Genomic DNA, 27,619 nt, shown 5'->3' with positions numbered 1-27,619 from the left:
ATATATGTTATGCATGCAACAACAGTCTCAAATAATTGTGTGAGCCTTGATAATCGGTTTTCATTCAAATATATAACTAAGAATCTGTGCAAGTCAAAGAGCAACCTTTACTACCTCTATGAACCAGTAATCTGCAGGCTATGCTTTTTCAAGCTTTAACTGTAATTCTGAACTGACACATCCCCTTTATTATACACCTTATTTTTTATAATATACCTTTGGGTCAGAAGGATCATGGGGATACCAAATATATCTAGGTTTTATTATGTTTTGATTCATTTTACAAAATGTAAACATTTCATAGCAAAATATTCCCTGTAACTTTTTCATACTTCAGTGTGTGTAGCTGAGAAAGTGGCCTCTTTTGTGGGGCGAGCTGGTGTTTTTAATGATCTCATTAACTGGACTGTAGATCACACGTTCTTAAAGGGGTATTCTCGTCTGGGCACTTACATTCAGTTTCATTAATCTGCCATATGTAAACATTTCTTCAATTAGATGTTATTAAAAAAAAGTTCCTGTGTGAAGATAAATTCTCATAAATGTAGTCATAGGGTTCCTTAGAAACGAGATAGCTTCCTCGGATACGACCACCTCTGCTGGAGTGAGTGCACAAAGAAACAAAAGCTTATTGTATATAAAATGTCCTGGAGTTACTACATGTCGCACAGCCGTCCTGTGGTAATGATTGCTGAATCCTGGTGGTCAGGCAGGACTCTATAGCGCAGGTCTGGCCACCACTGCCAGAGTGTGACGTGGTCGTATCCGGGGAAGCTATCTGGTTTCTAAGGGCCAACATGACTACTTTTATGGGAAATTATCTTCACACAGGAACATTTTTTTAATTAACATCCAATTGAAGAAATGTTTACATAAGGCAAATGAATTTAATTAAATGTGAATGCCCAGATGGGAATACCCCTTTAAGCATTTTTTGTCCAGAGAAAAAGTGTTGATTTAGACTTTCGTATCTTTTTTGTTTTCTTCATCAAAGGTGTGATGACTTAACTAGTTGAGATGATCTTGCCCAAATTGGCACTGCCTTGCCCATGGCACTTACACTAGTGACCAGTGCCGGTACTGCAGGTCTCTGCAGTATGATGCTGTGTAGTATGGTGCTTGTCGTTTAGGTTTTAATAGTTGCCACTGATTCTTGTGTGGTTAGAATTTTCTCTCTATCCCCACTGTTCCTGAGTAATCGGTGTCATTATCTTTGGATCACTGCTGTCAGATATGTGTAATTAGCATATAAACTAATGAAACTATGCAAGTGACACTTTCTACTGGAAGATGGGTGGTCCTGGAGCAGACCACCTGGCACTTACTGCCTGACAGGAGAATTGATAATTATCACTTGAAAACAGTAAGAGCTAGGAAAATAAATTCAGGTGAGCCTGAAACAGAGCAGTGGCTATTAAATGGTGTAAATTCTCATTGGTGAAGGTGCTGAAAGGTTCTTTTTTAACAATACCTTTGCTGACCTGCTCAGCTAAAAGTATATATAAGGTTACCTTTAAATTCAATGAAGTGATCATTAATCTTCATTATGAACAGTACTTTTGTCATATCCTGGGGGACAGGTATCAGAAATGTCTGAGAGCAGAACTGTTGTGGTTGCCCATGGCAACATAACAGAGTTCAGCTTTGGGCAACTAGAACGGTTTTACCTCAGACATTTCTGATAAATCTCCCCCCATATGTTTGGTTTTCTGTGGATTGACCAATTTACTATTTTGTTAACAGATACTTCAAGGTTTTAATACAAGAAATGGATCTGCGGATAGATCTTGGATTTTTGTATGCGCTGGCTGACCTTTTTGCACAAAGTAGAGATGTACCGAAAGATCAGGCTGTAAGTCAACAACTCTGCTTATTTAGTTTTGTATAATGGCTGGGGTCATTGGTATCATTGGAGGCATGCATATGCTTTACATGGTCTTAAGGGGAACCTGGTGGCTCCTTCATGCTGCCTTTCTTGAGCATACAGTTGTGATTTTATCAATGTATGTATGCATGGTTATAGTCTTGTCTGGTCGACGTTTTAGGCAGATAATTATTGTACTAAGATTTAGTGATATGTTATAGGTGGAGCTTTTCAAAAAGGACATTGAATACATTCAAACTGAATTAAGCACTGTATCTTCAATAAGCACTTCTCAACTCAGCCTTTATGAAGATTTCCACATCTCTCCTATCAAGGTATGGGCTTTAGCTGCAGGTAACCCCTGTGTATTGAAAGCTCTAAAACTATGTTATAATAATGTCTTGCTATCCATTTTCTTGTAGCTTCATTTAAGTTTTTCTCTGAGCACTGGTGGAGATGATGGGAATAAGGAACTTCGAGATAAAGAGTTAATACCTGTTCAGTCTTTAAATCTGCTTTTAAAAAGTATTGGTGCCACCCTGACAGATGTGCAGGATGTTGTGTTTAAGTAAGTGCATTCACTCTTTCAATTCAAAGACATGTTGAACTTCTAACACACAAAACTAATGTGTTTTTCACTCTTTATTTGAAGGTTGGCGTTTTTTGAGATTAAAAATCAAGTTTATTCTACACAGGAGCTGCAATGGGAAGTTATCAGACATTACTCCAGACAAGTGAGTCAAACATATTTTACATTTTTAGCTGATGTGACTCCACTCATTCCTGCTCTACACGTGGAGAATATTTACAGATTTAGAGTGGAAATATACAAGTATCGGAATAAGCATTGAAAGTACACTTGGAGGATTTTCTGGTATATGTACAATGAAAGCCTGCAACATATACCACTTTATAGGCAGCTATGACATCTGCAATCCAAAAGTATACTATTTTCATGCTGTTATTCATTGTCTAGGCCCCCCGGATAGCATAACACAGGTTATTATTTTAATATATACACCAGACCAAGAAGACCATTGTAGCACACATAGGGTCATTCAAAGTATGCTTCAGGTGCTTTTGCAGCACATATACTAAATACAGTTCACATACATGATGGGAACAATGCATTTTATGAGATTTCAAACTGTTGTTTAATTTTATGTCTCTTTACTTTGTAGGCTATTAAACAAATGTATGTTCTGGTCCTTGGACTTGATGTGTTGGGAAACCCTTTTGGCTTATTTCGCGATTTGTCTGAAGGCGTGGAAGCTTTTTTCTATGAACCTTACCAGGTATTGGAAATCATTGTAATCGTGGTAAAATTTGTAGAATTGTATGTGAATAAGAGATGTAATTTTATTTTATTTATAAACCAATCCTTACTTATGGCTAGGTTGCCCCCTTAGTCAAATACTGTAAAGAAAATCAAAGAAGTAACCTCTTCCCGCAAATGGATGTAAATGTACGTCCATTTTGCAAGTAACTTAAAGCGTTTTTTGCACAGCTGGAGAGAGCCTTTGACAACAATTCCAATGATACCTGTATCTTCTTCCTGAGATATAGCCTGGTATATCATATTAGGATTTTCCTGAAGTGGGCGTCACTTCCTTGTTGTGACATCAGCTAAGGGCAATGAGGCCTCGGCATTTAAAGCATTTATATAAATCAGAACAGTTGGATGACCTGAATCATGTGATGAGTCACCAGCTTGTGACATCTCTCCAGGTCATATAAAAACTGGCTGCCCTGGAAAGGGGTTAAATTACCTTATTATTGATATATCTGGTTGTAAAAGTCTGGTTTGTTTTTATAGGGTGCCATTCAAGGACCAGAGGAGTTTGTTGAGGGAATGGCATTGGGAGTAAAGGCACTTGTGGGAGGGGCAGTTGGTAAGTAAATAACTTATGTGAGCATGCATTATAACTTATTTGAAGGGAATCTACCATCATAATCAAGCATGGATAGACCAGGGACACTTATTCATAGATCCAGGCAGAGTGATTATGGTAATCGTCCTATATTTGTTATCCATGACCTCCTTCCTTCTGAAATCAACTAAAAAATTATGCTAATTAGCCAGATGGGCTCTAGGAGGTGTTTATCAGGAAAACTTTTTTGTACCAGAATCCATATATGAAGACCATTTCTATCCCAAAATTGGAACTACAATTGTTATACACTGACAATATACAAATACAACTCCATGCTGATTGCAGACTTCACCTCCAGTCCAACATCTTCAAAACAAACTGGTAAAACCTATTTACTCGAGTAAAAGCCTAGGGTGGAAAATGCATTGGTCACAGCCTGCCCAGTATATAGCCAATCACCTGCCCCCCATATTTAGCCAGCCCCCTGCACCCCAGTATTTGGCTAGTCAGCCAGCCCCTAGAATATAGGCAACCAGCCAGCCCCCAGTATATAGCTGGTCAGCCAGCCCCCAGTATATAGCTGGTCAGCCAGCCCCCAGTATATAGCTGGTCAGCCAGCCTCCAGTGTATAGCTGGTCAGCCAGCCTCCAGTGTATAGCTGGTCAGCCAGCCTCCAGTGTATAGCTGGTCAGCCAGCCTCCAGTGTATAGCTGGTCAGCCAGCCTCCAGTGTATAGCTGGTCAGCCAGCCTCCAGTGTATAGCTGGTCAGCCAGCCTCCAGTGTATAGCTGGTCAGCCAGCCCCCAGTATATAGCTGGTCAGCCAGCCTCCAGTGTATAGCTGGTCAGCCAGCCTCCAGTGTATAGCTGGTCAGCCAGCCTCCAGTGTATAGCTGGTCAGCCAGCCTCCAGTGTATAGCTGGTCAGCCAGCCTCCAGTGTATAGCTGGTCAGCCAGCCTCCAGTGTATAGCTGGTCAGCCAGCCTCCAGTGTATAGCTGGTCAGCCAGCCTCCACTGTATAGCTGGTCAGCCAGCCTCCACTGTATAGCCGGCCAGTCCGCCCCCAGTATATAGCTAGTCAGCCAGCCCTAGTATATAGCCACCCAGCCCCCGGCCCAGTATGTACCAACTAGCCCCTGCACCCAGTATATAGCCATCCAGCCTGCCCCCAGTATATATATATATATATATATATATATATATATATATATATATATATATATATATATGGCCAGCCCCTGCCCCAGTATATAGCCAGCCCGTAAACTCACCTTTCCAATGCCCTCAGCTGGTCCTCTTCTTTTTTCCTGTGTTCCGGCAGCGTCAGTTCCTTGTGCACTGGCAGCACCCACACTATGACGTCAGCCGTTTGCTGCCGTCATAGTGTGTTCACCGGCCAGAACAGGTCCTGCGCTGGCCGCTTACACACTATGATGTCAGCATTGGTGACGTCATAGCGTGTGCGTGGCTAGCTCGCACGCACCTGCTGCTTCTGGAAGAAAGAAGAGGACCTGCAGATGGTGCAGGAGAGGGGAGTACTGATTTATTTATTTCTTTACTTGCACATTTTTTGGGCTGAAAAACTCTGCTTGTATTTGAGTTTTTACGGTAATATAGAAATTAGATAGATATTAATATAGAATACATATAATAATGTGAAACATGAGATCACATTCTATTTTTGCTAGGTGGTCTAGCTGGAGCGGCGTCCCGAATCACAAGTGCAATGGCTAAGGGTGTAGCAGCTATTACCATGGATGAAGAATATCAACAAAAGCGGAGAGAAGCTATGAACAAGCAGCCAAGTGGCATACGAGAAGGTCTGGCACGTGGAGGAAAAGGCCTTGTATCTGTAAGCAGTATTTTGGAATCTATACGATAACTTAAGACATACGGTCACGTAACTCTGTTTTACTTTTAGTTCCTGTTTACACTTGGCTTACTATGTGTTTTACATTTTAGCCCTTTATTAACCCTGTATTTTTAACCCTTTAACCAGAAAAACTACATATAAGTTTACATAAGGAATGAAGAGTCAACATAGGTACTATCCATTTAGCTCCAGTTGCCTTTGTTGTTTAATTCACCTCCACCATTTTTAACTATTTAACCAGAAAAACTACATGTAAGTTTACATAAGGAATGAAGAGTCAACATAGGTACTATCCATTTAGCTCCAGTTGCTTTTGTTGTTTAATTCACCTCCACCATGTCGCCTAAGGTGGCCCCTGACTACTACTTCTTTTGAAAGCCATGGTTTATGGATATGACCAGTATATTCTCATTTGAATTTTTATGGCAAGATATTGTGTGAATGCCAATGTGTGTTGAATAATATGGGAATGCTCCCACTCCTGGGAGAGAGGGATAGTATTCTTTAACATTTCCTGGACTACATTTCTGATTACATTTTGTAGTTACTTGTAAGTGTGTTTAAGGGTCTGGTTTTATATATTGTACCTTAGGAGTACCACATTGTTATACAAGACCTTTGTAGTGGTCCCTGTTTGGTGTTTAATTTTCTTTCTGAAGTCATTTTGGGAGAAGTGTTTCTCTGCTGTCACTTATGAACAGTATGTCAACAAGATTTCATGAAGCTGAGTCACTATTTATTCTCTTTCCTCAGGGCTTTGTCAGTGGGATTACAGGGATTGTTACAAAACCAATTAAAGGTACAGTGAATACATCTATTTAGATAACCATGTTATGTGATTCTGTTTGTCAAGGTTTCTAACATGTCTCACAATGTGTTTGTTAGGTGCTCAGAAAGAAGGAGCAGCTGGATTTTTTAAAGGAATTGGTAAAGGATTAGTGGGTGCTGTAACCAGGCCAACAGGAGGTATCATAGACATGGCCAGCAGCACGTTTCAGGGCATCAAGAGGTAATCCATTATGTGGAGTCTGTTTAGTGTAATGCAGTTAGATTTCATTACGTTTAATAACCTTTTCCAGAAATGATGTAATCCTTGCTTCCCTTTTATTTGGTTTGGATACATTTTACCAACATTTATTTAACTCCTTAAAGGGGTATTCTCAGAAAGACAAGGTTATTAAATATTCTCAGGATAACAAAATAACACATTCTATAATTTACTGTAAACTTTCTTTAGCAGTTCTGGTGTACACAATTTTGGTTGTCCCTGATTCTGACCGTAACTCTTCTGAATATGGTTGGATTCTTCTCACGATAAGCTTCTCTTGACTGCACACTGCACTCTTCACTGCATTACAAGACCAGCTCAGACACAGGCACTGCCAGCAAGCAGCATGGTGCAGAGTTTACTCTACAAACTATAGCCAAACGCCGTTATCCTAGTGGAGGGAGACTGTGTGTGTCACCGTGTCTTATATCCATCTCATGACTCTGATCTGTCTCATCTCTCTTTTTTCTGTGTGTCAAATAAAATAGCAGAATGTTCAGAAGCTACATAAAAGTGTAGCTAAACCCTGAACCACAATAATCTAAGCACATTGTCAGCCAACAGCACCTCACAGCACTGAGGAATCATGAAGTGTCTGCTTAGAGAGTCCCTGCCTACAATTCAGAATTTAACAATGATCATCACTGAGAGGAGCTAGCAATAAAACTGTAAAGTATGGGGGTTAAAAATAATCTTTACTGTATAAACATCACTAGGGGTTTAAAATTTGAGAACTACACGGCCTAAAATGGCTTTCAGGACACTGTTTGACTTGGTATATGAATGCTTGTTTTTGCAGAAAGAGTTGCGTTTTCCAATAGTTAATTTTATGCTAAAAATCACATAATGGTAAAAAATTATTAACACTTGTTTTTAATTAAAACATTAAAAAAACGTTAAAATAAAAATGCAGTTCATTGTACAGTATTAAAAAGGTGATAACGTTTTTCTGTTGGTTAGTACAATATGGGAGATACCGTTTATAGGTTTTCTTATGTTTACTACTTTGCCAAAATAATATGCAAAAACGAATCCAGACACAGTAAATGGATACATGTACACATACCTTATTATTATAGAAGCTTTTAGCTACTCATCTGACCATGGGGAATACATCTCTCCTTTTGAATATGCCATAAATATACACCTTAACTTTAATGAAGCCTGAAACCTTTAGCATTTACCAGTTATATCACATGGTTATTATCATGTGATAAAGCTGTATGTATGAATGTGAACGTGGAGGGTTTTAAATGAGAATGTTTTAAATTTTTCTTTCAGAGCTACAGACACTTCTGATGAGGTAGAGAGTCTACGACCTCCTCGATTTCTTCATGAAGATGGTGTTATACGACCCTATAGGCTGAGGGAAGGCGCTGGAAGCCAAATGCTACAGGTGATGGCATCTGAGTTGTAGAGAGAATTCGTATTCTTAAGGGAAGATACAGAGATATATTACATGCACTTGGTAACATTGCTAATAGTATATGCTATGAAAACACCCATGGTCACAAAGTTTTACAATAATCCGTAATAATGAAGAAAAACCAAGGGTGCTTTTTGTGCAGGTATCCCAAGATTGTTGTTGAGCACCCTTTTGTAGCTGTTTTTAAGTAAGTGTTGGGCTCATTGGTTTCCCTTTTTGGATCAGCTGTAGTGTCTCATACACTTCAAAAAAGGGACACTTTATCAACGTTAATATTCATCTTGATCTTAATTTATATAAACAGCTCTTATTTTAATGTATTTAAAAGGTGCAATCTAAAAGAGGTGTAGCCATGTTCAAAGGGATTGCAACACGTGTTGCTTTTATACCTCATTGTGTAACAGTATGTCAGGGAACCTGTCAGGCATATCTAGACCCCAAAACCGAAGGTCCTACCTCATTTACCATAAGTTGTTTTGCATGATATTGAAAGTAATCAGTGGCTCCAGTGAATTATAAATTGACACCCTTCCCCCCCAGACACACTCTGCATTGTAATCCTATGAAGTGAGTCAGACGAATGCTCCTAGACTGACCTGTCCTCTTATAAACATGCCCTTGCACAGCCATAGCACAGAAAGGTGCATGAATGTGTTGTGCAGGAAGAGTGCTTACAAAAGGATGGAGGAGGAAGGGGGTGTTGCAGGAACACCCAATGCACAGAATTACCATGCTGAGTTAGAAACATGTGGGTGGCTCAAGTTTATAATTCACAAGAGCCACTGACTCATTTCAGTATCATTATGCAGAGCAACTTACTACAGCATATGAGTTAGAATTTAGTTTGGAGGGCTAGATGTGCCTGACAGGAACTCTTTAAAAAGCCATAATGCTATAAATAAATGAAATCAACAGAACTCCGTGTCAAAATGGAGCTTTAATAGTTTGCTTTTGTGATTCACAACATCTTATGGGCTTTCTAAAGTAGGCGGAGATATCTCCAAGATGGCCGCCAACTACAACACAGCTCCCAGTGATGATCTACCAGACAGTCCTGTCATTACCATAGCAATTATGTATGTAACTGCCATCACTGCACATTGCCTCACTGACACCACAGCACTGGCCATACTGGTTGCACTGCAACCAACCAACTACAGCCAAACTGATGATCACATGACCTGCCCAGGCAGGTGCAGAACATGTGATTTGGACATGTGACCAGCAGCCATCTTCTGTCTGGTGTCTGCTACTCAGTGACAAAATCAACGGTCTCTCTCTCTCTCTGTCTTTCTCTGTCAACATTTTCTCGAACATGCAGTCTAATCTGTTATGTGTATAGTAGTAACACAGGTAGACATAAGCTAATTTCCAATTTTGTAACATGGTCATGTGGATAGTCATATAAATTTACCAAAGTGATTAACAATTATTTTTATTCAGAATAAAGGCATATGTAAAATATTTTGTAGAAATTGTAGTATTCAGTCTACTCAATAGTACAATACAGTGCGTTGGTCAACACTATAAGCAGCAACTGTGATAAAAGCTCCAGTCCACACAGAATAACCAAAAATTACTGACAGACTGGTTGATAAAACCATTTCTTTTTTTCTCCTAAAATATACATATAAATAATACTCAACATCCCTTATTAACTTTTGTTTTTGTTTTTACACTAGTTTTTATGTCCCATTGATCCATTGATCCCATTGATCCACCTACCACCCAATCTACCTTTATAGGTAGATTTGTGGTGGTAGGTGGATCAATGGGACGTGAGGAGAGCCCTTTTAAGGGCTAATCCTCACGTCCCTGCACTTTTTTAATAACTTTAATTTGGTATTTATTCAAATTTACTTATGCGGCTACCGGGGCGTGGAGTAGCCGCATATGAGATTACACGAGGCGGCTACTCCACGCCCCGGTAGCCATTTTACCACTCCTACTCACCCATCTTCGGCGCGCAGCTCCGTGTAGCTGCGCGCCCTCGTCCGGCGATCCTGCCGTCTGCGCATGCGCAGAAGAGCAGGCCCGCGCCTGTTTCGGAGTTGTGACCGCGCAGGCGCGGGCCTGCTCTTCTGCGCATGCGCAGACGGCAGGATCGCCGGACGAGGGCGCGCAGCTACGCGGAGCTGCGCGCCGAAGATGGGTGAGTAGGAGGGGTAAAATGGCTACCGGGGCGTGGAGTAGCCGCCTCGTGTAATCTCATATGCGGCTACTCCACGCCCCGGTAGCCGCATAAGTAAATTTGAATAAATACCAAATTAAAGTTATTAAAAAAGTGCAGGGACGTGAGGATTAGCCCTTAAAAGGGCTATCCTCACGTCCCATTAATCCACCTACCACCCAATCTACCTTTATAGGTAGATTTGTGGTGGTAGGTGCCCTTTAAACATATTTTGTAATTTATATGCTTTCTATTATTTCTCCCTGTCACCATCTAAATTTATTAGTATGTACTATATCCTGCAATTTGCATAACGGGTCCTAAACTTCATCTACATCTCCACTACTACATGATGTCACCATCTACATAGGCTTAAATCTAGTGCTGCCTATGACTATGAGACTGCAGTAAATGGAAACAAATGATGAGAAAACGGGAAACATTATTTGTAAATTATATATGTATATATCTATATATATACACATTATGTATAATGCATGTTTTGGTTATATTTTAAAGAATATTATAAAATTTCCAGTAACTTGCATGGCCGCAGAATTTGTTTTTATTTTTTACATTTACTTGTCTATTCCCATTTCATGTAGACCTTCTGTGTTCTTCATTACTGTGCCCACCATCATTTCACATGTGCGGGTCATTTCTGTTTTGTTTTTTGCTTTGCTTTATTATGGCTTGTCTTTTACAATAAATATTTTATTTTAAACTATTTGAATTTGTTATTTTCTTCTGGCATAGGCACACGGTATTCATTCCATAAAAGGAGTGAAACATTACTAAACTGCGCCTGACATCTTTTTCTTGTTACCAGTCCTCCATCATTCTTGTTTAAATGTACTTTCTACTGAATACCGTACTTTTTGGACTACAAGACGCACTTCTTACAAAGCACCACAAGCAGCACACGTAGTTACAGCAGTCATGACCAACTGTGCTCTGTATTGTGATGTGGCTGATTTACTTTCTGGCTGTTCTATCAGGACTGAGGCAAGCCTACTTTAAAAAAAACAAAACACAATACAGCAGCTTTTACTGACAAGTGGAAGTTATATGCAATTTGTTATGACTATTTTACTGCCTTGTGGATGTCAAAAAGCTCCTGCTGGTGAGAAGTGTTGGAACACACTTTGGGGCATATAATATGTTTGTATACAATAGAATGACAAAGTATGAGGTTATACCCTGCCTCTCTAGTGTGCTATATGGTCAGGTTCCTACAGCCTCTGGTCTGCACACAGACTAGTGCTATTTGCAGGGCTTCATCTAGACTTGCCTTTGTTTGAAGTGCTAATTTAAGGCTTCTACATCCCCTGCCAACTACCAGTAATCCACATGCTTATGAGGCAGTCACACTGTGTACACACTCTAAAGTTGCAGCACAAAAGAAGTATATTTCAACTTATTTAGTTTCTTAACCCTTTTATCACCAGGGGTCATTAGTGTCTGAATTGCCAGGTTAGTTTTTGCAGTTTTGCCTTGCTCTTCTTTAGATTACAATATCTTTGGAACAGCTTGGCATATCATAACAATTTTTACTTTTGCTTTTCCCACTAAAGTATTAAAAATGTATAAACCTTTACTAAAATATGTTAATAATAAGTATGGCATTAAGCTGCCATCCTTCCCTTGGGTTAGCTACAGATGCAGAGTGTGCCGTTAGTTCTGAAAACTGTCAGGTGTGTATGGATCCTTTATGTATACTATGCATTGCTCATTGGATTTATTTGTAGGAATCCATGGATTCCTAGTGATTAAGAGAATTAAAATTCAATTTGACTCAGCCTCAGGGCAGATACAGGAAGATGATAGACTCCACCTTTTTACTGCTGCTGAATATTTTTGACAATTTGGTACAGATTATTATAACATCGCAGTTACGCTTTAAAGTGTCTTTAATTTTAACTTATACTTTTATACATATTTGTTAGAAGAACAGAAACCTTACTTTAACAAACCATGCTAACATTCCAGCACAATTTTTCCACACAGTAAACTAAAGAATAGGTTGCTAAAAATGTGAAATATGCATCAAATTTATCATTCAGCATCAACCTCCGTAAAAAATCTTGCTCAATTTTAGTATGCAAAGGTTCAGAGATATGCATAAGATATACATATACAGGAATATACACAGATTTGTTTTGCACAGACTGTTCACTTCTTCAGAATAATGGAAACCAGTAGAGCCTGATGCCATAATTCCATCAAATAGACCTAAGTGTAAGGACTGTAAAGTCCTGCCATGGAAATGTAAGTTGTCGATGTTGGTCTAATGTTCTATTCATTTGCTGGTGGTATTCAGTCACTTTGTTTGGTGTTCAGTCTTGTGACCTTATCACATAACTTATCCTCAACTTGGGGTTTCTACCAGTACTTTTTATATTGTCTGATTTGAAATGGTTAACTTTCTCTTTACTTCAATATTATCTACTAACTTGGTACTAAAAGAGGATTTCCACCCAATATTATGAAATGAATCAAGCTTTCTAGCAACAACCAGTGTTCATTAGTTGTATTTTCTATTCTCAACCAGAAGAAATATTTCATCATATCTGCATATTTCCAAATACTAAGGGCAATACAGCCAGCTAGATGTCACATACTGCAATTGCTTATTGAAATATCGGACCAGTCCTTTGTGGTCAGACAGCGTGTGCTCACCGCACAGTGACCAGCATCATAGATGTTAAATGGGGACCAATATATGTCCGCAAATGTCGCACGCACATATCAGTACCCATTACATTCGTGTGAATGAGCCCTAATGGAAAAAAAATCCCATAATGATCTGATTAAGACATGGTAATGTGTATGTATTAGTTGGAATCCTCTTTTAAGCTACATCAACCAGTGAATTCTGGTATAAACTTCGGTGTAATACACACACAAATTGTGGGTTAAAGGAAAATCATAGTTATGGTTACCTGGTATCACGAAGGATGTGGATAAATTCAAATAAATTCCAAACCAATATTTTATATTGTTTTTATATATTGATTTTTTTTCACGTGGATAAAGATTATTGATTTGTCTGTAAAGTCATCCTTTAGATTGCAGTAGTGGAATCTGTAGTTGTAAAGCTCCTTTACACCTTTTCCTTTTTTTACCATCAAAGGTAATGGAAACATTTTCATTTCCATGCAAACTAACAGTTTCCTTTTTTTTTTGTAGAAAATTGAAAATGGAAGATTTGCTAAATGTAAATATTTTGCACATGCAATGGTTAACAACACAGATTTATTAATGGTGATGAAAAGGTATGTATCCAGGGAAAGACATAAACTATTTAGCGTCCACGAACTCCATTTACCAACCCAATAACCTTGGTGCTTCAAGCAGATTGGGTTTGTAGGTCACCGTAAGATGAAAGATCCATTACAGTTATATTAGATCAACACCTTATGCTCCATATAACGTAGTCTATACATTTTTAAGCCTTTTTATTTAAATATATCAAGTTATAGTATCTATGCATGCAAGGACGGACTGGCCATGCAACTCACAGTGGAGAAATCCCGGTGGTCCCACTGGTCTGGGGCTGGTGTAGGGGTGGTCTGGGACTGGAGTGGGGGTAGTCTGGGATTGGTGGGGCCGGTCTAAAAATAATAAACTGTGAGCTCACCTTTCCAACGCTCCCCCGCAGCTCCATTACTTGATGCAGTACAGCTGTCAGTGAAAGGTCCGTGTGTGTTAGTGACGCACAGACTATGACATTGGCAAGCAGCTGACGGCCATGCTGCTGCCTGCCGGACTTCATCAAGTAGAGGAAGTGCGGGGATACGCAGGCTACCTGTATACTGGGGGGGACTGTATACTGGGAGGGACTGGCTGACTATACACTTGGGGGGCTGTCTAGCTATATGCTGAGGGTGCTGTCTGGTTATATACTGGGTTGGGGGGTTGGCTGGCTATATCCGAGGGCAGAATGGCTGTTATACTGGGGCGATTGGCTGGCTGGCTGTATACAGGGGAGGGCTGGCTATATACTGGGGGGGGGGGGCTGGTTGGCTATATCCGGGGACAGAATGGCTGTATACTGGGAGGACTGGGTGGCTATATACTGGGACTGGCTGGCTTTACCCGGGCAGGCTGGCTGTATATTGGGGGGGCTGGCTGGCTATTTACAGGGGTGGGCTGGCTATACCAAGTGGGCTGGCTGTCTGTATACTGGGGGGGGGGGGCTGGCTGGCTGTATACTGGGGGGACTGGCTGGTTATATACAGGGGATGATTGGCTGGCTATATACAGGGTTGCTGGCTAGCTATATACTGTGGGGCTGGCTGGATATATACAGGGGGGATCGCTGGCTGGCTATATACAGGGGGGCTGGTTGGCTATATACTGAGGTGACTGGCTGTCTATACTCGGGGCTGACTGACTATATGCAGGGGACTGGGTAGTCATGTCATATGGCGTATATAGTACCTATATTCCTGTATATAGGGGCAGTATTATAGTAGTTCTATTCTTGTACACAGGGAGCTGTGTTATAGTAGTTATATTCTTGTACATTGAGGGCAGTATTAGACTAGTTATACTCTTGTACACAGGGGGCAGTATTATAGTGGTAATATTCTTGTACATAGGGGGTAGTATTATAGGAGTTATATTCCTGTACACAGGGGGCACTATAATAGTAGTTATTGAGGAACAGGAGAGAGGGCAGGGAAACCAGCACAATGGAACTCCACAACTTCAGTTAAAACTTCATCCAAAAATGTATTCTTTGTTCAAAAAACACGCATATCCAAAGGGGAATACATGGATACAAAAAAAGACAAAAATAATAAGACAAAAGACAGCAACGGTAACGCGTTTCGGACTTCTACTTATCACTCGAGTTTCCACTCACAGCCCAAGACTTGCTCAACACACAACATATTCACATGCGAGTTACAGCACCGACAGGTATGACTAAGGACTGATATGTAGAAGTCCTAAACGCGTTACCGTTGCTGTCTTTTGTCTTATTATTTTTGTCTTTTTTGTACCCATGTATTCCCCTTTGGATACGCGTGTTTTTTAACCGGTTCGCGCCCGCCCGCCGTGTATACATGGCGGCGGTCGCGTTCCGATGCATGGAGAGGGCTTGCGGGCCGAGCCCTCTCCATAGCCGGTAAGTCTCTGCTGCATATTGCAGCAAAGGCTTAATGGTAACACCCGCGATTGCCGGCACCGATCGCGGGTGTTTTCTTGCTGATCGCCGCCGGCGATCCGTCGCTACTTCGGGTTAACCCATTCATTATAATGTGCTATCAAGTTAAAGTACCCTAGGGAGTCTGAAAAATAGTAAAAATAAAAATAAAAAAAAGTAAAAAAAAAATATATATATATAATAAAAAAACCTAAAAATTCAAATCACCCCCCTTTCCCTAGAACTGATATAAATATAAATAAACAGTAAAAATCATAAACACATTAGGTATCGCCACGTCCGAAAATGTCCGATCTATCAAAATATAATAACGTTTTTTCATTGCGTTTAACCCCCGTAACGGAAAATCGCGTCCAAATTCAAAACTGGCACTTTTTTGCCATTTAAAAAAAAATTACAAATTCTATAAAAAGTGATCAAAAGGTCGTACAGTCCTAAAAATAATATAATTGAAAACATCATCAAAAGTCGCAAAAGATGACACCACCCTCAACTCCATACAACGAAGTATGGAAAAGTTATAAGCACAAGAAGACGGCAAAATAAACAAAAAAAATTTTGTTCATGAGGTTTTAATTTTTGTAAATGTATGAAAACATTATAAAACCTATACAAATTTGGTATCCCTGTAATCGTACCGACCCAAAGAATAAATTAGATGCGTCATTTGTGGCGTGAAGTGAAAGCCGTAATATCCAAGCCCACAATAAAACGACACAAATGCGGTTTTTCACCATTTTCACTGCATTTGGAATTTTTTTCCCGCTTCCCAGTACATGGCATGGAATATTCAATGCAATCACTATGAAGTGCAATTTGTTACGCAAAAAATGAGCCGTCACACAGCTTTTTACGTGTAAAAATAAAAAAGTTATAGTTTTTTGAAGGTGGGGAGTGAAAAATGTAAATGAAAAAACGGGAAATGGCCCGGTCCTTAACCGGTTAAACAAAGAATAAATTTTTGGATGAAGTTTTAACTGAAGTTGTGGAGTTCCATTGTGCTGGTTTCCCTGCCCTCTCTCCCGTTCCTCGATTTCAAGCCTGACTTGCCCTGGAATACCGGACCAGCGCTCAAGGGGTTACCGTGCACCCGGCTTTGGAGGACGTTCACATTAGATCTTCACTGTTGTCTGTGGGTGAGCTGTTGACGACTTTTTTCTTTCGTTACCTTATAGTAGTTATATTCTTGTACGTAGAGGGCAGTATTATAGTAGTTGTATTCTTGTACATTGGGGGCAGTATTATAGTAGTTATACTCTTGTACACAGGGGGCAGTATTATAGTAGTTATATTCTTGTATATAGGGGGGAGTATTATAGCTGTTATGATCTTGTAGCTAGGGGATAGTATTATAGTAGTTTTATTCCAGTACATAGGGGACAGTATTATAGTAGTGATTTCTTGTACATAGGGGGCAGCATTATAGTACCGTATATACTCGAGTCTAAGCCGACCCGAATATAACCTGAGACCCCTAATTTTAACACAAAAAATGGAAAAACCTATTGACTCGAGTATAAGCCGAGGGTGGGAAATGCATTGGTCACAGCCTCCCCAGTATATAGCCTGCCAGCCCCCTGTTGTATATAGCCTGCCAGCCCCCTGTTGTATACAGCCTGCCAGCCCCCTGTTGTATACAGCCTGCCAGCCCCCTGTTGTATACAGCCTGCCAGCCCCCTGTTGTATACAGCCTGCCAGCCCCCTGTTGTATACAGCCTGCCAGCCCCTAAAAATAATAAACTCAGTACTCACCATTCCGACGGCCCGGGCATCTCCGCTTCTATCTACATGTCTGCAGCAGCTCCATCTGCAGCGCCTCTTCTTCAGGCCAGCGCTAGGACCGCGACATCTCTGTGCGCACAGCCCGGCCGGCACACAACTGTGACGTCAGTCACTGTGATGTCACAGTTGTGTGCTGCCAGGGCCGTGCGCACGGAGATGTCGCAGTCCTAGCGGTGGCCTGAAGAAGAAGAGGAACTGCAGACGGAGCTGCCGCAGACATGAAGATGGAAGCGGAGCTGCCCGCGCCGTCGGAATGGTGAGCATTTTTTTTATATACCCGAGTATAAGCCAGGTGGGGAATTTTCAGCACAAAAATTGTGCTGAAAAACACGGCTTATACTCGAGTATATATACAGTAGTTATATTCCTGTATAAAGGAGGTAGTATTATAGTAGTTATATTGCTGTACATAGGGGCAGTATTATTATGGTAGTTATATTCTTGTACATAGGGGGCAATATTATAGTAGTTATATTCTTGTACGTAGGGGGCAGTATTATAGTAGTTATATTCTTGTACGTAGGGGGCAGTATTATAGTAGTTATATTCTTGTACGAAGGGGGCAGTATTATAGTAGTTATATTCTTGTACGTAGGGGGCAGTATTATAGCAGTTATATTCTTGTACGTAGGGGGCAGTATTATAGTAGTTATGATGAAAGGAAAACGAAGGAAAAAAGGTCGGGAATCCGGCAACCATACAAGAATGTCCAAGGGTAAACGACTTCTTAAAAAAGTATTCCAAAAAGGTTTATTTCAACAAAATTAAAAACATCACTAGCCAACATGCTAGGATATGGACACAGAGGCAGGCAGACAAAAGAAACACAGCACAATGTGGTGGAGGTAACGCGTTTCGGACTTTGTAAGCGTCTTAGTCCTTAATCATACCTGTCAAACTTCTAATCCCTGCCGGAGTTAAGTAGAGTAACTAACCCCACACTGGAAAATACGTACACACACCCATTAGTTACTCTACTTAACTCCGGCAGGGATTAGAAGTTTGACAGGTATGATTAAGGACTAAGACGCTTACAAAGTCCGAAACGCGTTACCTCCACCACATTGTGCTGTGTTTCTTTTGTCTGCCTGCCTCTGTGTCCATATCCTAGCATGTTGGCTAGTGATGTTTTTAATTTTGTTGAAATAAACCTTTTTGGAATACTTTTTTAAGAAGTCGTTTACCCTTGGACATTCTTGTATGGTTGCCGGATTCCCGACCTTTTTTCCTTCGTTTTCCTTTCATCATGAAGCATATCACTGTGGACTGCCGGACCAGTGAGTGGGAACATTCCGTGCACCTGGCCTGATCTCACGCCGAGCACAAGCTGCTGCTACATTTGGGTGAGCCGATACCACTACTTTTTTCTCTCTTTTTTTCCTTTCATTATAGTAGTTATATTCTTGTACGTAGGGGGCAGTATTATAGTAGTTATATTCTTTTACGTAGGGGGCAGTATTATAGTAGTTATATTCTTGTACGAAGGGGGCAGTATTATAGTAGTTATATTCTTGTACGTAGGGGGCAGTATTATAGCAGTTATATTCTTGTACGTAGGGGGCAGTATTATAGTAGTTATATTCTTGTACGTAGGGGGCAGTATTATAGCAGTTATATTCTTGTACGTAGGGGGCAGTATTATAGCAGTTATATTCTTGTACGTAGGGGGCAGTATTATAGTAGTTATATTCCTGTACATAGGGGGCAGTATTATAGTAGTTATATTCCTGTACATAGGGGGCAGTATTATAAAATATTTTTTTACTTAGGGGCAGTATTATAGTACAGTAGTGGCATTTTTGTTTATCGGAAAAGGTATTGTAGTAGTAAATATATATGGCAGTATTAAGTTGTTTTTTTTTTTTTTTTTTTTTTAAAAAGAAGCTTTATTCATGTATAAGGGAGGCAGTGTGAGTCTTTCTCTGTGCTGTACATGCTGATTTAGACCATCTATAAACAGTTTCAACTTCCCAGTCCGCTCCCTGTATGCATGTTTCTTAACAAGACCCCATTTAAATGCACAGTAACTTCATAGCCATGTTTGAGAGTTACAGCTAGGTTGACTTAAGCAAAGTTATTATACAGGTCTCCTGACCACGGTGGCTTGGAACACACTTTAAAGCAAAGATCAGGGCTAACATGAACAAATCCCATTGATAAGACAAATGGTCAAATTAGTACTTTTCCCAGGACGACTATCAGGAGAACACAATTTCCTCCAGAATGATTTCACTGAGAATACAAGGCTTTACTATAGAGACATGTCAAAATAGTGGGCAGATCCAGGTAATGGTGGTATGTGGATATTTCATTGTCAGATTGTCAGTAATTTTTTTTTGTCTCATAGTATATAGTCACATAATAAAATATTCATATATTTTATTAGCATTAATTACATGCTATTGTCTTTTGGGGGGCAATAGGTTTTGGTCCCTTAATTACCATTCATGTGTATACAGAAATCTATGTATTTTTCTTGCAGTGGAATCTTGTTTGTTACAAAGGGCACTTTTGGACAACTGACATGTGAATGGCAGTATAGCTTTGATGAATTTACCAAAGAACCAATTATTGTGAGCGGGAGAAGGTTACGAATTGAAGCTAAGGTACTGTATGATGGTCAATCCAGAACTGTGGGCGCTAGCACCTCCAATAACTGTATATTCCAAATATGTTAGTAATCCTGTTCTGCCTGGGTGTAGGGAGGGGGGGGGTGTTGGGCAAGTGGCAGAATATATATATATATATATATATATATATATATATATATATATATATATATATATATATATATATATATATATATATATATATATATATCTTGAGAAAGGATCACTGTTTGAGCCTGGTCTCAAGATACAATCTCTAATTGTATGTATGTATGTATATATATATATGTAAAATATATGTGTGTATGTGATATTTATATATACACACACACACATATGCATACATATATAAACACACACACACTGGACACACATATTTAGTGCACTATTAGGGATGTTTAAACCTCAATTTTGTGCATGTATAGAGCCAGTCTATTAGTTAAGCATGCACTTCCCCTTAAAGGATATCAGCCACCAGGAAAAGGTCATCAGCCACCAGGATGAAGGAATAAAGCACACTGGCATACTGGTGTTTGACCCCATTGCCAGGATTTGCTCTTCTTAAACCCATTAAAGGAAACTCACCACCACAAATCTACCTATTAATGTAGATTCGGTGACAGGTTCCTCTAATGTAGAGTAGTTCGTGGCCCAGAACTTTTATACATTTTATTTCCCCTAATATAAAAATTTTCTAAAGAAGCTACTGGGGTGTGGAGCAGTCGAAGTAGCCAGTCAAAGACTAATGCGTGCATCTCCTCGTAGCTGCACGCTGAAAATGCATTGGTAGGTGGAATGCAAGAGGCTACTGGGGCGTGAAGTAGCCACGCCATGTAGCCTCAGCTCCAGCTACTCCACATACCAGTAGCCTCCTTATAAAATTTGCATATTAGGGGAATTAAAATGTATAAAAGTTCTGGGCCACGAACGATTTAGCCCCAAAAAGGGCTATACTACTATACAGTAGAGGAACCGCCCAGTAGTCTATAGACTTTGCAATGCCGCACAGATATTCTAATGCTGACAGCTACATTATTATTACCACCTGCAGATATACAGAGGGGGCACAAAATCCAATCAAAGCCAATAATTTCCATACGGTATCAGTTGAATAAGCTTAACAAAGATCATATACCTCATATCATCTAATGTAGCAGCTTTCATAACATACAGCCAATTTTCATCCCTAAAACCTCATAATCATATACCCTCCACTTATCCCCTCAATTTAAGAGGAAGTGCATCTATTTGTGCAACTAATAAATGGGGCCTTTACATGCACAAACTTGAGGTTTCAACATCCCTAAATGTTCTAAATGTGTTTGTCCATTTATTTGAATAAATATTAATAAAGTTACATTTTTATCTGCCACTTACCCAACACAACTCTTCCGCCTCCCTGGTTCATAATATTGTATTCTTGGATTCGTTTCTAGTTAAGGCAATCATGTGACTCTAAACATGATCATTTGCCAGCTTTTTGTTTCCTTTCTGCCCACAAACTCTGCCGTGCTTGTGGGCACACGCCGCAGGTGTGGAAGAATTAGAAACTTTTGTTTCTAGAACATCTGATTAAACCACTTATTCAGAGAATTTTAGAGCAGACATATGAAGGTTCTTAAAATCTCTAGATAACTAAAAGTAGCGTATATACTTGTGTATAAGCCGAGTTTTTCACCACAAAAAATGTGCTGAAAAACGTGCCCTCGGCTTATACACTGTTCTATTAAAAAAAAAAACCTTACGTACTCACCTTGTGGTGCTCCCGATGCTCGGTGCGGCTCCCCGATGCTCTGGTCCCTTTGGCTCCTCTTCTTCCTTTTCTCTGCCATAACAGCGGGCAGAGACGCGTCCACGCACTCCGCTGGCCAGCACACACTATGAAGCAGTGGTGTCGCTGCTGATTACGTCATAGTGTGGGCCGCCCGGCATAGCGCAAGGACACGTCTCTGCCCGCTGTTACGGCAGAGAGAAGAAAGGAGAGGAGCCGCAGGGATGGAGCATCAGGGAGTCGTCCTGGGGACCGCCACAAGGTGAGTTTGTAAGTTTAATTTTTTAAACAAAGGACTGCAGGGGGCATTTCATCAAAAGAGGGGGAGCTGCCTGCATCGGGCATTTGATAACTGGGGTGGTAGGCTGCATGGGGGATTTAATCATTGGGGGTACTGGCTGCATGGGGCATATCATAACAGAGGAGGACTGGCTGCATGGGTCATTTGATAAAGGGAGGCTGCATGCATGGGACATTTAATCATCGGGGGTGCTGGCTGCATAGGACATTTCCTAACTGGAGGGGGCTGTCACCAATGCATTTCCCACCCTAGGCTTATACTCAAGTCAATAAGTTGGCCCATTTATTTGTGGCAAAAATAGGGGCCTCTGCTTATACTCAGGGCAACTTATACTCAAGTACACACGGTCTACATATTTTATTAGCTTATTTGTGTTTATGTCACTGTGCAGCTTCTGCTCGGTCCTTTGTGAAAGAGATTTCTGTTGTGCAGCATGTACAGTATCTTGGGTGGTCTCTCAAATGCCAAGGAGGAGGTGGCACAGGCTGCACAGCGAGGATGGCATGAAATAAGGCATCATGATTGTCAACCACATAGCGTTCCCTGAACTTTAGATTCTCAAATGTAGGTGAATAAAAGCTGGCTCTGTGAGTAAATTGATCAAGTCCCTTGTTTATTTATGCAGCTAAAACATTGGCTGGGAACACTTAGTGATTTTTTGGCAAAACTTTACCCAGGATGATGTATTGTAAAGCGAAAGGCCCAAATGAGAAGTGGCGCCTGTTTACTGTACAACCTGTTCTTTGAACATCACAAGCTTAAAGTGGATGAAAATTCCAGAAATGAATGCAAACACTGAGCCTTTGCTTCCTCTAAGTGGTGGCCAGGACTAGAGTATTTGTTACAACGAGACGCATCGCAGACTATTTGGGCGCAACGCGGATTAAAATGATGAGTCTGTTTCTTACATCTGAAATTGTTTATCCTGCAGGAACGAGTGAAATCTGTTTTTCATGCCAAAGAGTTTGGAAAAATAATAAATTTTAAAACTCCAGATGATGCCAAGGTAAATATAATATTTGTAACTGTATTCACTGCGAAGAGGGTCTAATGGAATAATTAATATTGCTTTAGAGTGGCAAGACCATCAGATTGATGCTGTGAATGAAGGGCCACGTCCTACTTATAGAGGAACATGCTCTTTTTTTTTTCTTCCAAATCACCCATTGCACCTATCATTTTGATTTGGGAAACACAATTGTATACAGGCAGTCCCCGGGTTATGTACAAGATGAGTTCTGTAGGTTTATTCTTAAGTTGAATTTGTATGCAAGTCTGGACTGTGTATTTTATAATTGTGATCCCAGCCAGATTTTTTTTTTTTACTAAAGTATAGTAAATTGCCAACATCCAGAGGTCCGTTTGGACTAGGGGTTATTTTGTGTGCAAAGTTTTTGAAAAAGAAAGACATTGTATAAGCATGTATACATTATAAACTACCAGTTATCCCTCTTTACTCTTCCAGAAACAGTGAGTGTTTCACTTTTTTTTTTAAATAACAGAGAATTATTTTAATCAATTTTCCCTGTTTTCCCTTCTGACAGTATTTTTTAGGGGATAGTTTTCTTTTGTTGATGGGACAGGATTAAAAGCTGTATTTTGCTTATTTATGCCATCCATATAAAAAGATAAAGATTACCTTTATTCTTTAGAATGAATTTGCTATTAGGCATAGTTACAGGGTGAATACAACCTACTGATACTGTACAGCTGCTCTGGGTCTTCTAGGATCCAGCAGTCTGGTGGTCCAGAAGTAGGAAGTAGCTTTGTGTACTGTGTATACCGCAGCAGGAAGACATCTATTGATGATATTCCTGTCCATTGATGATACATACCTACCTTTCCAAAGGTACGTAAGTTCATACAATCTAAAGTCCAGGAGAGGCAGAGTCACATTTCTAGATATTAAAGGAGCAGTACACACAAAACAGACCTAAAAGTTCTCTCTAATGCATTGCCAGCTGTAATCTTTATTCTTCTTCCTTCTTACAGTGGATCCTTTCAAAATTGGAAGAAGTTCGAGATCTTCACTTGAGGGACACATAATGATGAATGTCTACTTCTATGAACTACACGCTGGACTCTGTGTAATTTAATATTGCACCCTTTCAGAAACCATAAATAATTTTGTTAGAAATTAAACAGTTCTTTCTAAGAAATTAAAATCTCATGTAAAGGTGGTAAAGTGTTCATTTTCTGAATAGAATATTGCACATCTAATATTATTCTCCTTGTATTGTATATAAAAAAATACCATCTATATTTATCTATCACCAGTTATGGAAAACGATGGGCAAACTACTGTATTTACCACAATTTTAGTTAACCCTTTCTTTACATTATACAATTAACTAAATTGAACCTTACTTTGAGGTAGTGTTCACCAGCATGATAGAACACATACTGTAGCTTTACTGACCTCCTCCTGACAATCTAAAATGTGTTGAGTTTTGGGGCTGACTGAATACTTATATGCATGGATTATTCACATGAGAGTAATGACAATACTGAGCTCCTACGGCCAGGTAGTCTGGATCCCCACTAGTTGTATGGCTGCCTTATTATTAGTCATAATCACTTTCCTGAAACTCCATGCAAACTGTTCATTTCCAGGTACAGGTCTACTGCATGATTGATTTATAGAGATGCTGAACATACTATGTAAATACTATGGATTTGCTTCACTCAGCTTTCTTGAGTATGCCTCACCAGTGACTGCAGACAGCATTGATGGATCCTGGTGCTAGTCTACCATTGTTGGCAAATGGAATCAACTTAATTGTCTGTGTCAACCCAGTGAAGCCACAAGGAACAAAAATATATTCCTTACCTTTTGGGCAATTTTTTTACAAGTACATTTATTGTTGGCTAAAAAGTATTTTTACGGATTTGGTTTATTTTCTGTAGCGGCTTCTTCTCACCTGTTTTTTTTTCCTGTGTGTACAATGTGGAAAATCTAAAGCTTTAAGGCTTTTTACTCCATATTCTCATTAAAAAAATACATGTTTTCTGATCTCTTAGGGCCAGTTTACTTCTCTCTTAGGTCTTTGGTTATTCTCTTCAGTTATTTTGAGCCAAATCCAGGAGAGTACCACAGAACTGGTACTAGTCTTTCCAGCGTTTACACAGAGGTAAGTTATAATGGAAAGATGTGCACCTGTTCTGTGTGTTTGAGCACTCCAGGTCTTTCCATTATAATTTACCTCTGTGTAGTCACTGAAAAGATTTGGGACTGTTTTATGTGCAGGACTAGTCCTGGTTTTGGCTCAAATTAACTTAAGGAAATAACTGAAGACCTAAAAGAGATTTTGACACATCCTTAGTCCAACCGCAAATTTCACTTCACAAGATTTCAACAGTATAGTTGTAAAATATAGATATATAAATTATCAGAGTGGCTCATCTTTTAATTTATTCACTCCCCTGTACAATTCAAGTCCCGCCCGTCCACAGTGCATAGAGCAGATGACTGGCGGGACTTGTATCATAACGAGGGAGTGAATAAATTAAAAGATGAGCCACTCTGAGGTATTAGCATAACTTGTAAAATATAGTTATCAAATTATGCTATAGTTATATAACTATACTGTTGAAATCTTGGCGTATAGAGTTGTAATAAAAAGAAGTCCTGAGAAAAACAGTTAGTAGAACTAGTCTACATCAGTAAAAAGATGGTTGCTGTCCTTTACAGTGTGTAGCCCAAAATGAATTCCCAAGGCTGATTATATATTCTTTGCCAGAGGTTGTAGTAAATGATTACGTACACAGGAAAATATACTATATATAATTTTTTTTTTTTTTAATAATTTATTACTTTGAATGTATATTTGTATGATTTATCCATGGTGCTACAGCCGGTTTGCACAACAAGAATCAAGCTACGCGGTTTATTGGTAGTTTACCCTTTTCTGCAAAAAATTTGCCTTAAATCACCTTCTACATTTATCTACTATTTGTACCATACTGTTTGGTCTTGTATCAAGAAACATTTGGTCCCCTTAATAAACTTTAGCAGTGTTTACAACTTCTAAGTCCTGTGCAGTATTGACTTTTTCTAATGTCTCTTCATCTAAAAAAAAAACTTGTGTAAAAATGTAATGACATTAAGGTATTGTACAGGATATTTTTGCTAATCTGGTTCACATGTTAAATGACTGGTTATACTACAGGAAGAAGCTTCAAAGTATAGCTACATTGTAAGCATGACAACATGTCATCTCATAACGTGTAAATCTCATTTCGGAACTGGTGAGATTTTCCTACTTCCATATGTGATCCATATGATCCAAGATCAGAACAGTGTGCGCACTGTACTTTTCATAGGGGAAGTCCAGTATGTTTCAGAAGGGTTCAGCTCCAATTATTATCTGTGGTATTATGATTTCCTTAAACGGAGTGCTCTTTGTGGTTCCATTTTGTGCACAAGGAGTTTTAAGGAACACCCTGATACACAGCGCTGTGCATAAGATATGCTTCATGTTAATAAGAAAACAAAATTAAAATGTTTCATGATAGGTCTTATTTTTCTGGTTGTTATTCTTAGCTTATTAGAGGATGAAAGATGCAAATGAACATTAAAAAGTTGGTCTTGTTTTCTAAGCATGCGCACTAGTATGTGCATCAAGCCATACAATTAGGTCTTATTCACACGATGCTCACGTGTGTACTGCCAGAGTGACACTAATGGCACGCATGCTAAACACGGACACAAAAGACCATACGTACTCCAGAATTATACCATTGCAAAGCAGAACATGTCCCACAAAAAACAAGCAATCAACCAGCTCTGTAGCTAAAAAAAGTAAAAAATGTTATGCCACTTGGAAGAGGGTGATGCAAAAATTCTAGATTTGTCCCCACATTAGGGTTTTATATGTCAAATTTAGTAAAACGTAAGAAAAAATATTCCTGTCTGGTATCCCCGTAATCGTATCGACCCATAGAATAAAGATAACAGGATTATTAGGATATACGGTGAACACAAACAAAATGCAAAAAATCCAGTACAGAATTCATGTTTTTTTTTTCCTGCCCTCCAAAAAAAAGTTCCTAAATTTTCAACAATAGGGGATACCAACCCCAAAATGGTAACACTTGAAAAAGCTTCTCATCCCGCAAAAAAATGCCGTCACATGGCCCCAATAACGAAAAAGCAAAAATGTTATAGCCTACAAAAGGGGCCAATGAGGAAACTAAAATCCTGGCAGCTGCAGGGCGCTCCTTCCCTTCTGCTCCTCTCTGTGCCCCCATAAAACAAAGTAACGGACACATGTGGGGGGTCTCTGTACTCCGGAGAAATTGCATAACAAATTGTAAGGTGAATTTAGGTGTATAACAAACAAAATTTGACCTCCATTTTGATTCAATTACTATGAAGATCTCAATGGGTTAACAATCTTCCTAAAAGCTGTTTCTGATAGTTTGATGGGTGCAAATTTGAAAATGGGTTGATTATATGGGGGTTTTTGATGTTAAATTTTATTCAAAACAGTATTTATCCCCAAAATAGTAAATTCTGAAAATACGGAAAATCAATATTCAATAATATTTGTAAGCCGCCTGACATCAAAATAAATTATCCAGACACTTCAAAAATTATTAAAAACATTAAGTAGACATATGGGAAATGTTGTTCAGAAACTTATTTAGGTGGTAAATCTATCTGCCTGAAAACGCAATGATTTTGAATTTCTAAAATGGCAAATTTTTCAAAAAAATTCATTATTTT

At 39.5% G+C, this 27,619-nt stretch overlaps 1 protein-coding gene across 1 annotated transcript in view; it reads left to right on the top strand.

Moving 5' to 3' along the window:
- Nucleotides 1-25,922, top strand: part of VPS13A (vacuolar protein sorting 13 homolog A) — a 130,110-nt gene extending 104,188 nt beyond the window's left edge. The window contains exons 59-72 of the mRNA XM_072150912.1: nt 1,744-1,852; nt 2,086-2,199; nt 2,287-2,432; nt 2,517-2,598; nt 3,046-3,159; nt 3,681-3,756; nt 5,427-5,590; nt 6,365-6,410; nt 6,497-6,620; nt 7,941-8,055; nt 13,445-13,530; nt 19,693-19,816; nt 22,823-22,897; nt 23,884-25,922. Of these exons, the coding sequence (XP_072007013.1) occupies nt 1,744-1,852; nt 2,086-2,199; nt 2,287-2,432; nt 2,517-2,598; nt 3,046-3,159; nt 3,681-3,756; nt 5,427-5,590; nt 6,365-6,410; nt 6,497-6,620; nt 7,941-8,055; nt 13,445-13,530; nt 19,693-19,816; nt 22,823-22,897; nt 23,884-23,937 (1,429 nt within the window). The 3' untranslated portion in view covers nt 23,938-25,922. The remainder of the gene's footprint in view (nt 1-1,743; nt 1,853-2,085; nt 2,200-2,286; nt 2,433-2,516; nt 2,599-3,045; nt 3,160-3,680; nt 3,757-5,426; nt 5,591-6,364; nt 6,411-6,496; nt 6,621-7,940; nt 8,056-13,444; nt 13,531-19,692; nt 19,817-22,822; nt 22,898-23,883) is intronic.
- The last annotated feature ends 1,697 nt before the right edge of the window (nt 25,923-27,619 follow it).

Source organism: Engystomops pustulosus, chromosome 1 (assembly GCF_040894005.1).
Source record: "Engystomops pustulosus chromosome 1, aEngPut4.maternal, whole genome shotgun sequence".
NCBI lineage: Eukaryota > Metazoa > Chordata > Amphibia > Anura > Leptodactylidae > Engystomops > Engystomops pustulosus.
Note: the sequence above shows the minus strand (reverse complement) of the source record. Positions and strands in the feature narration are given on the sequence as shown.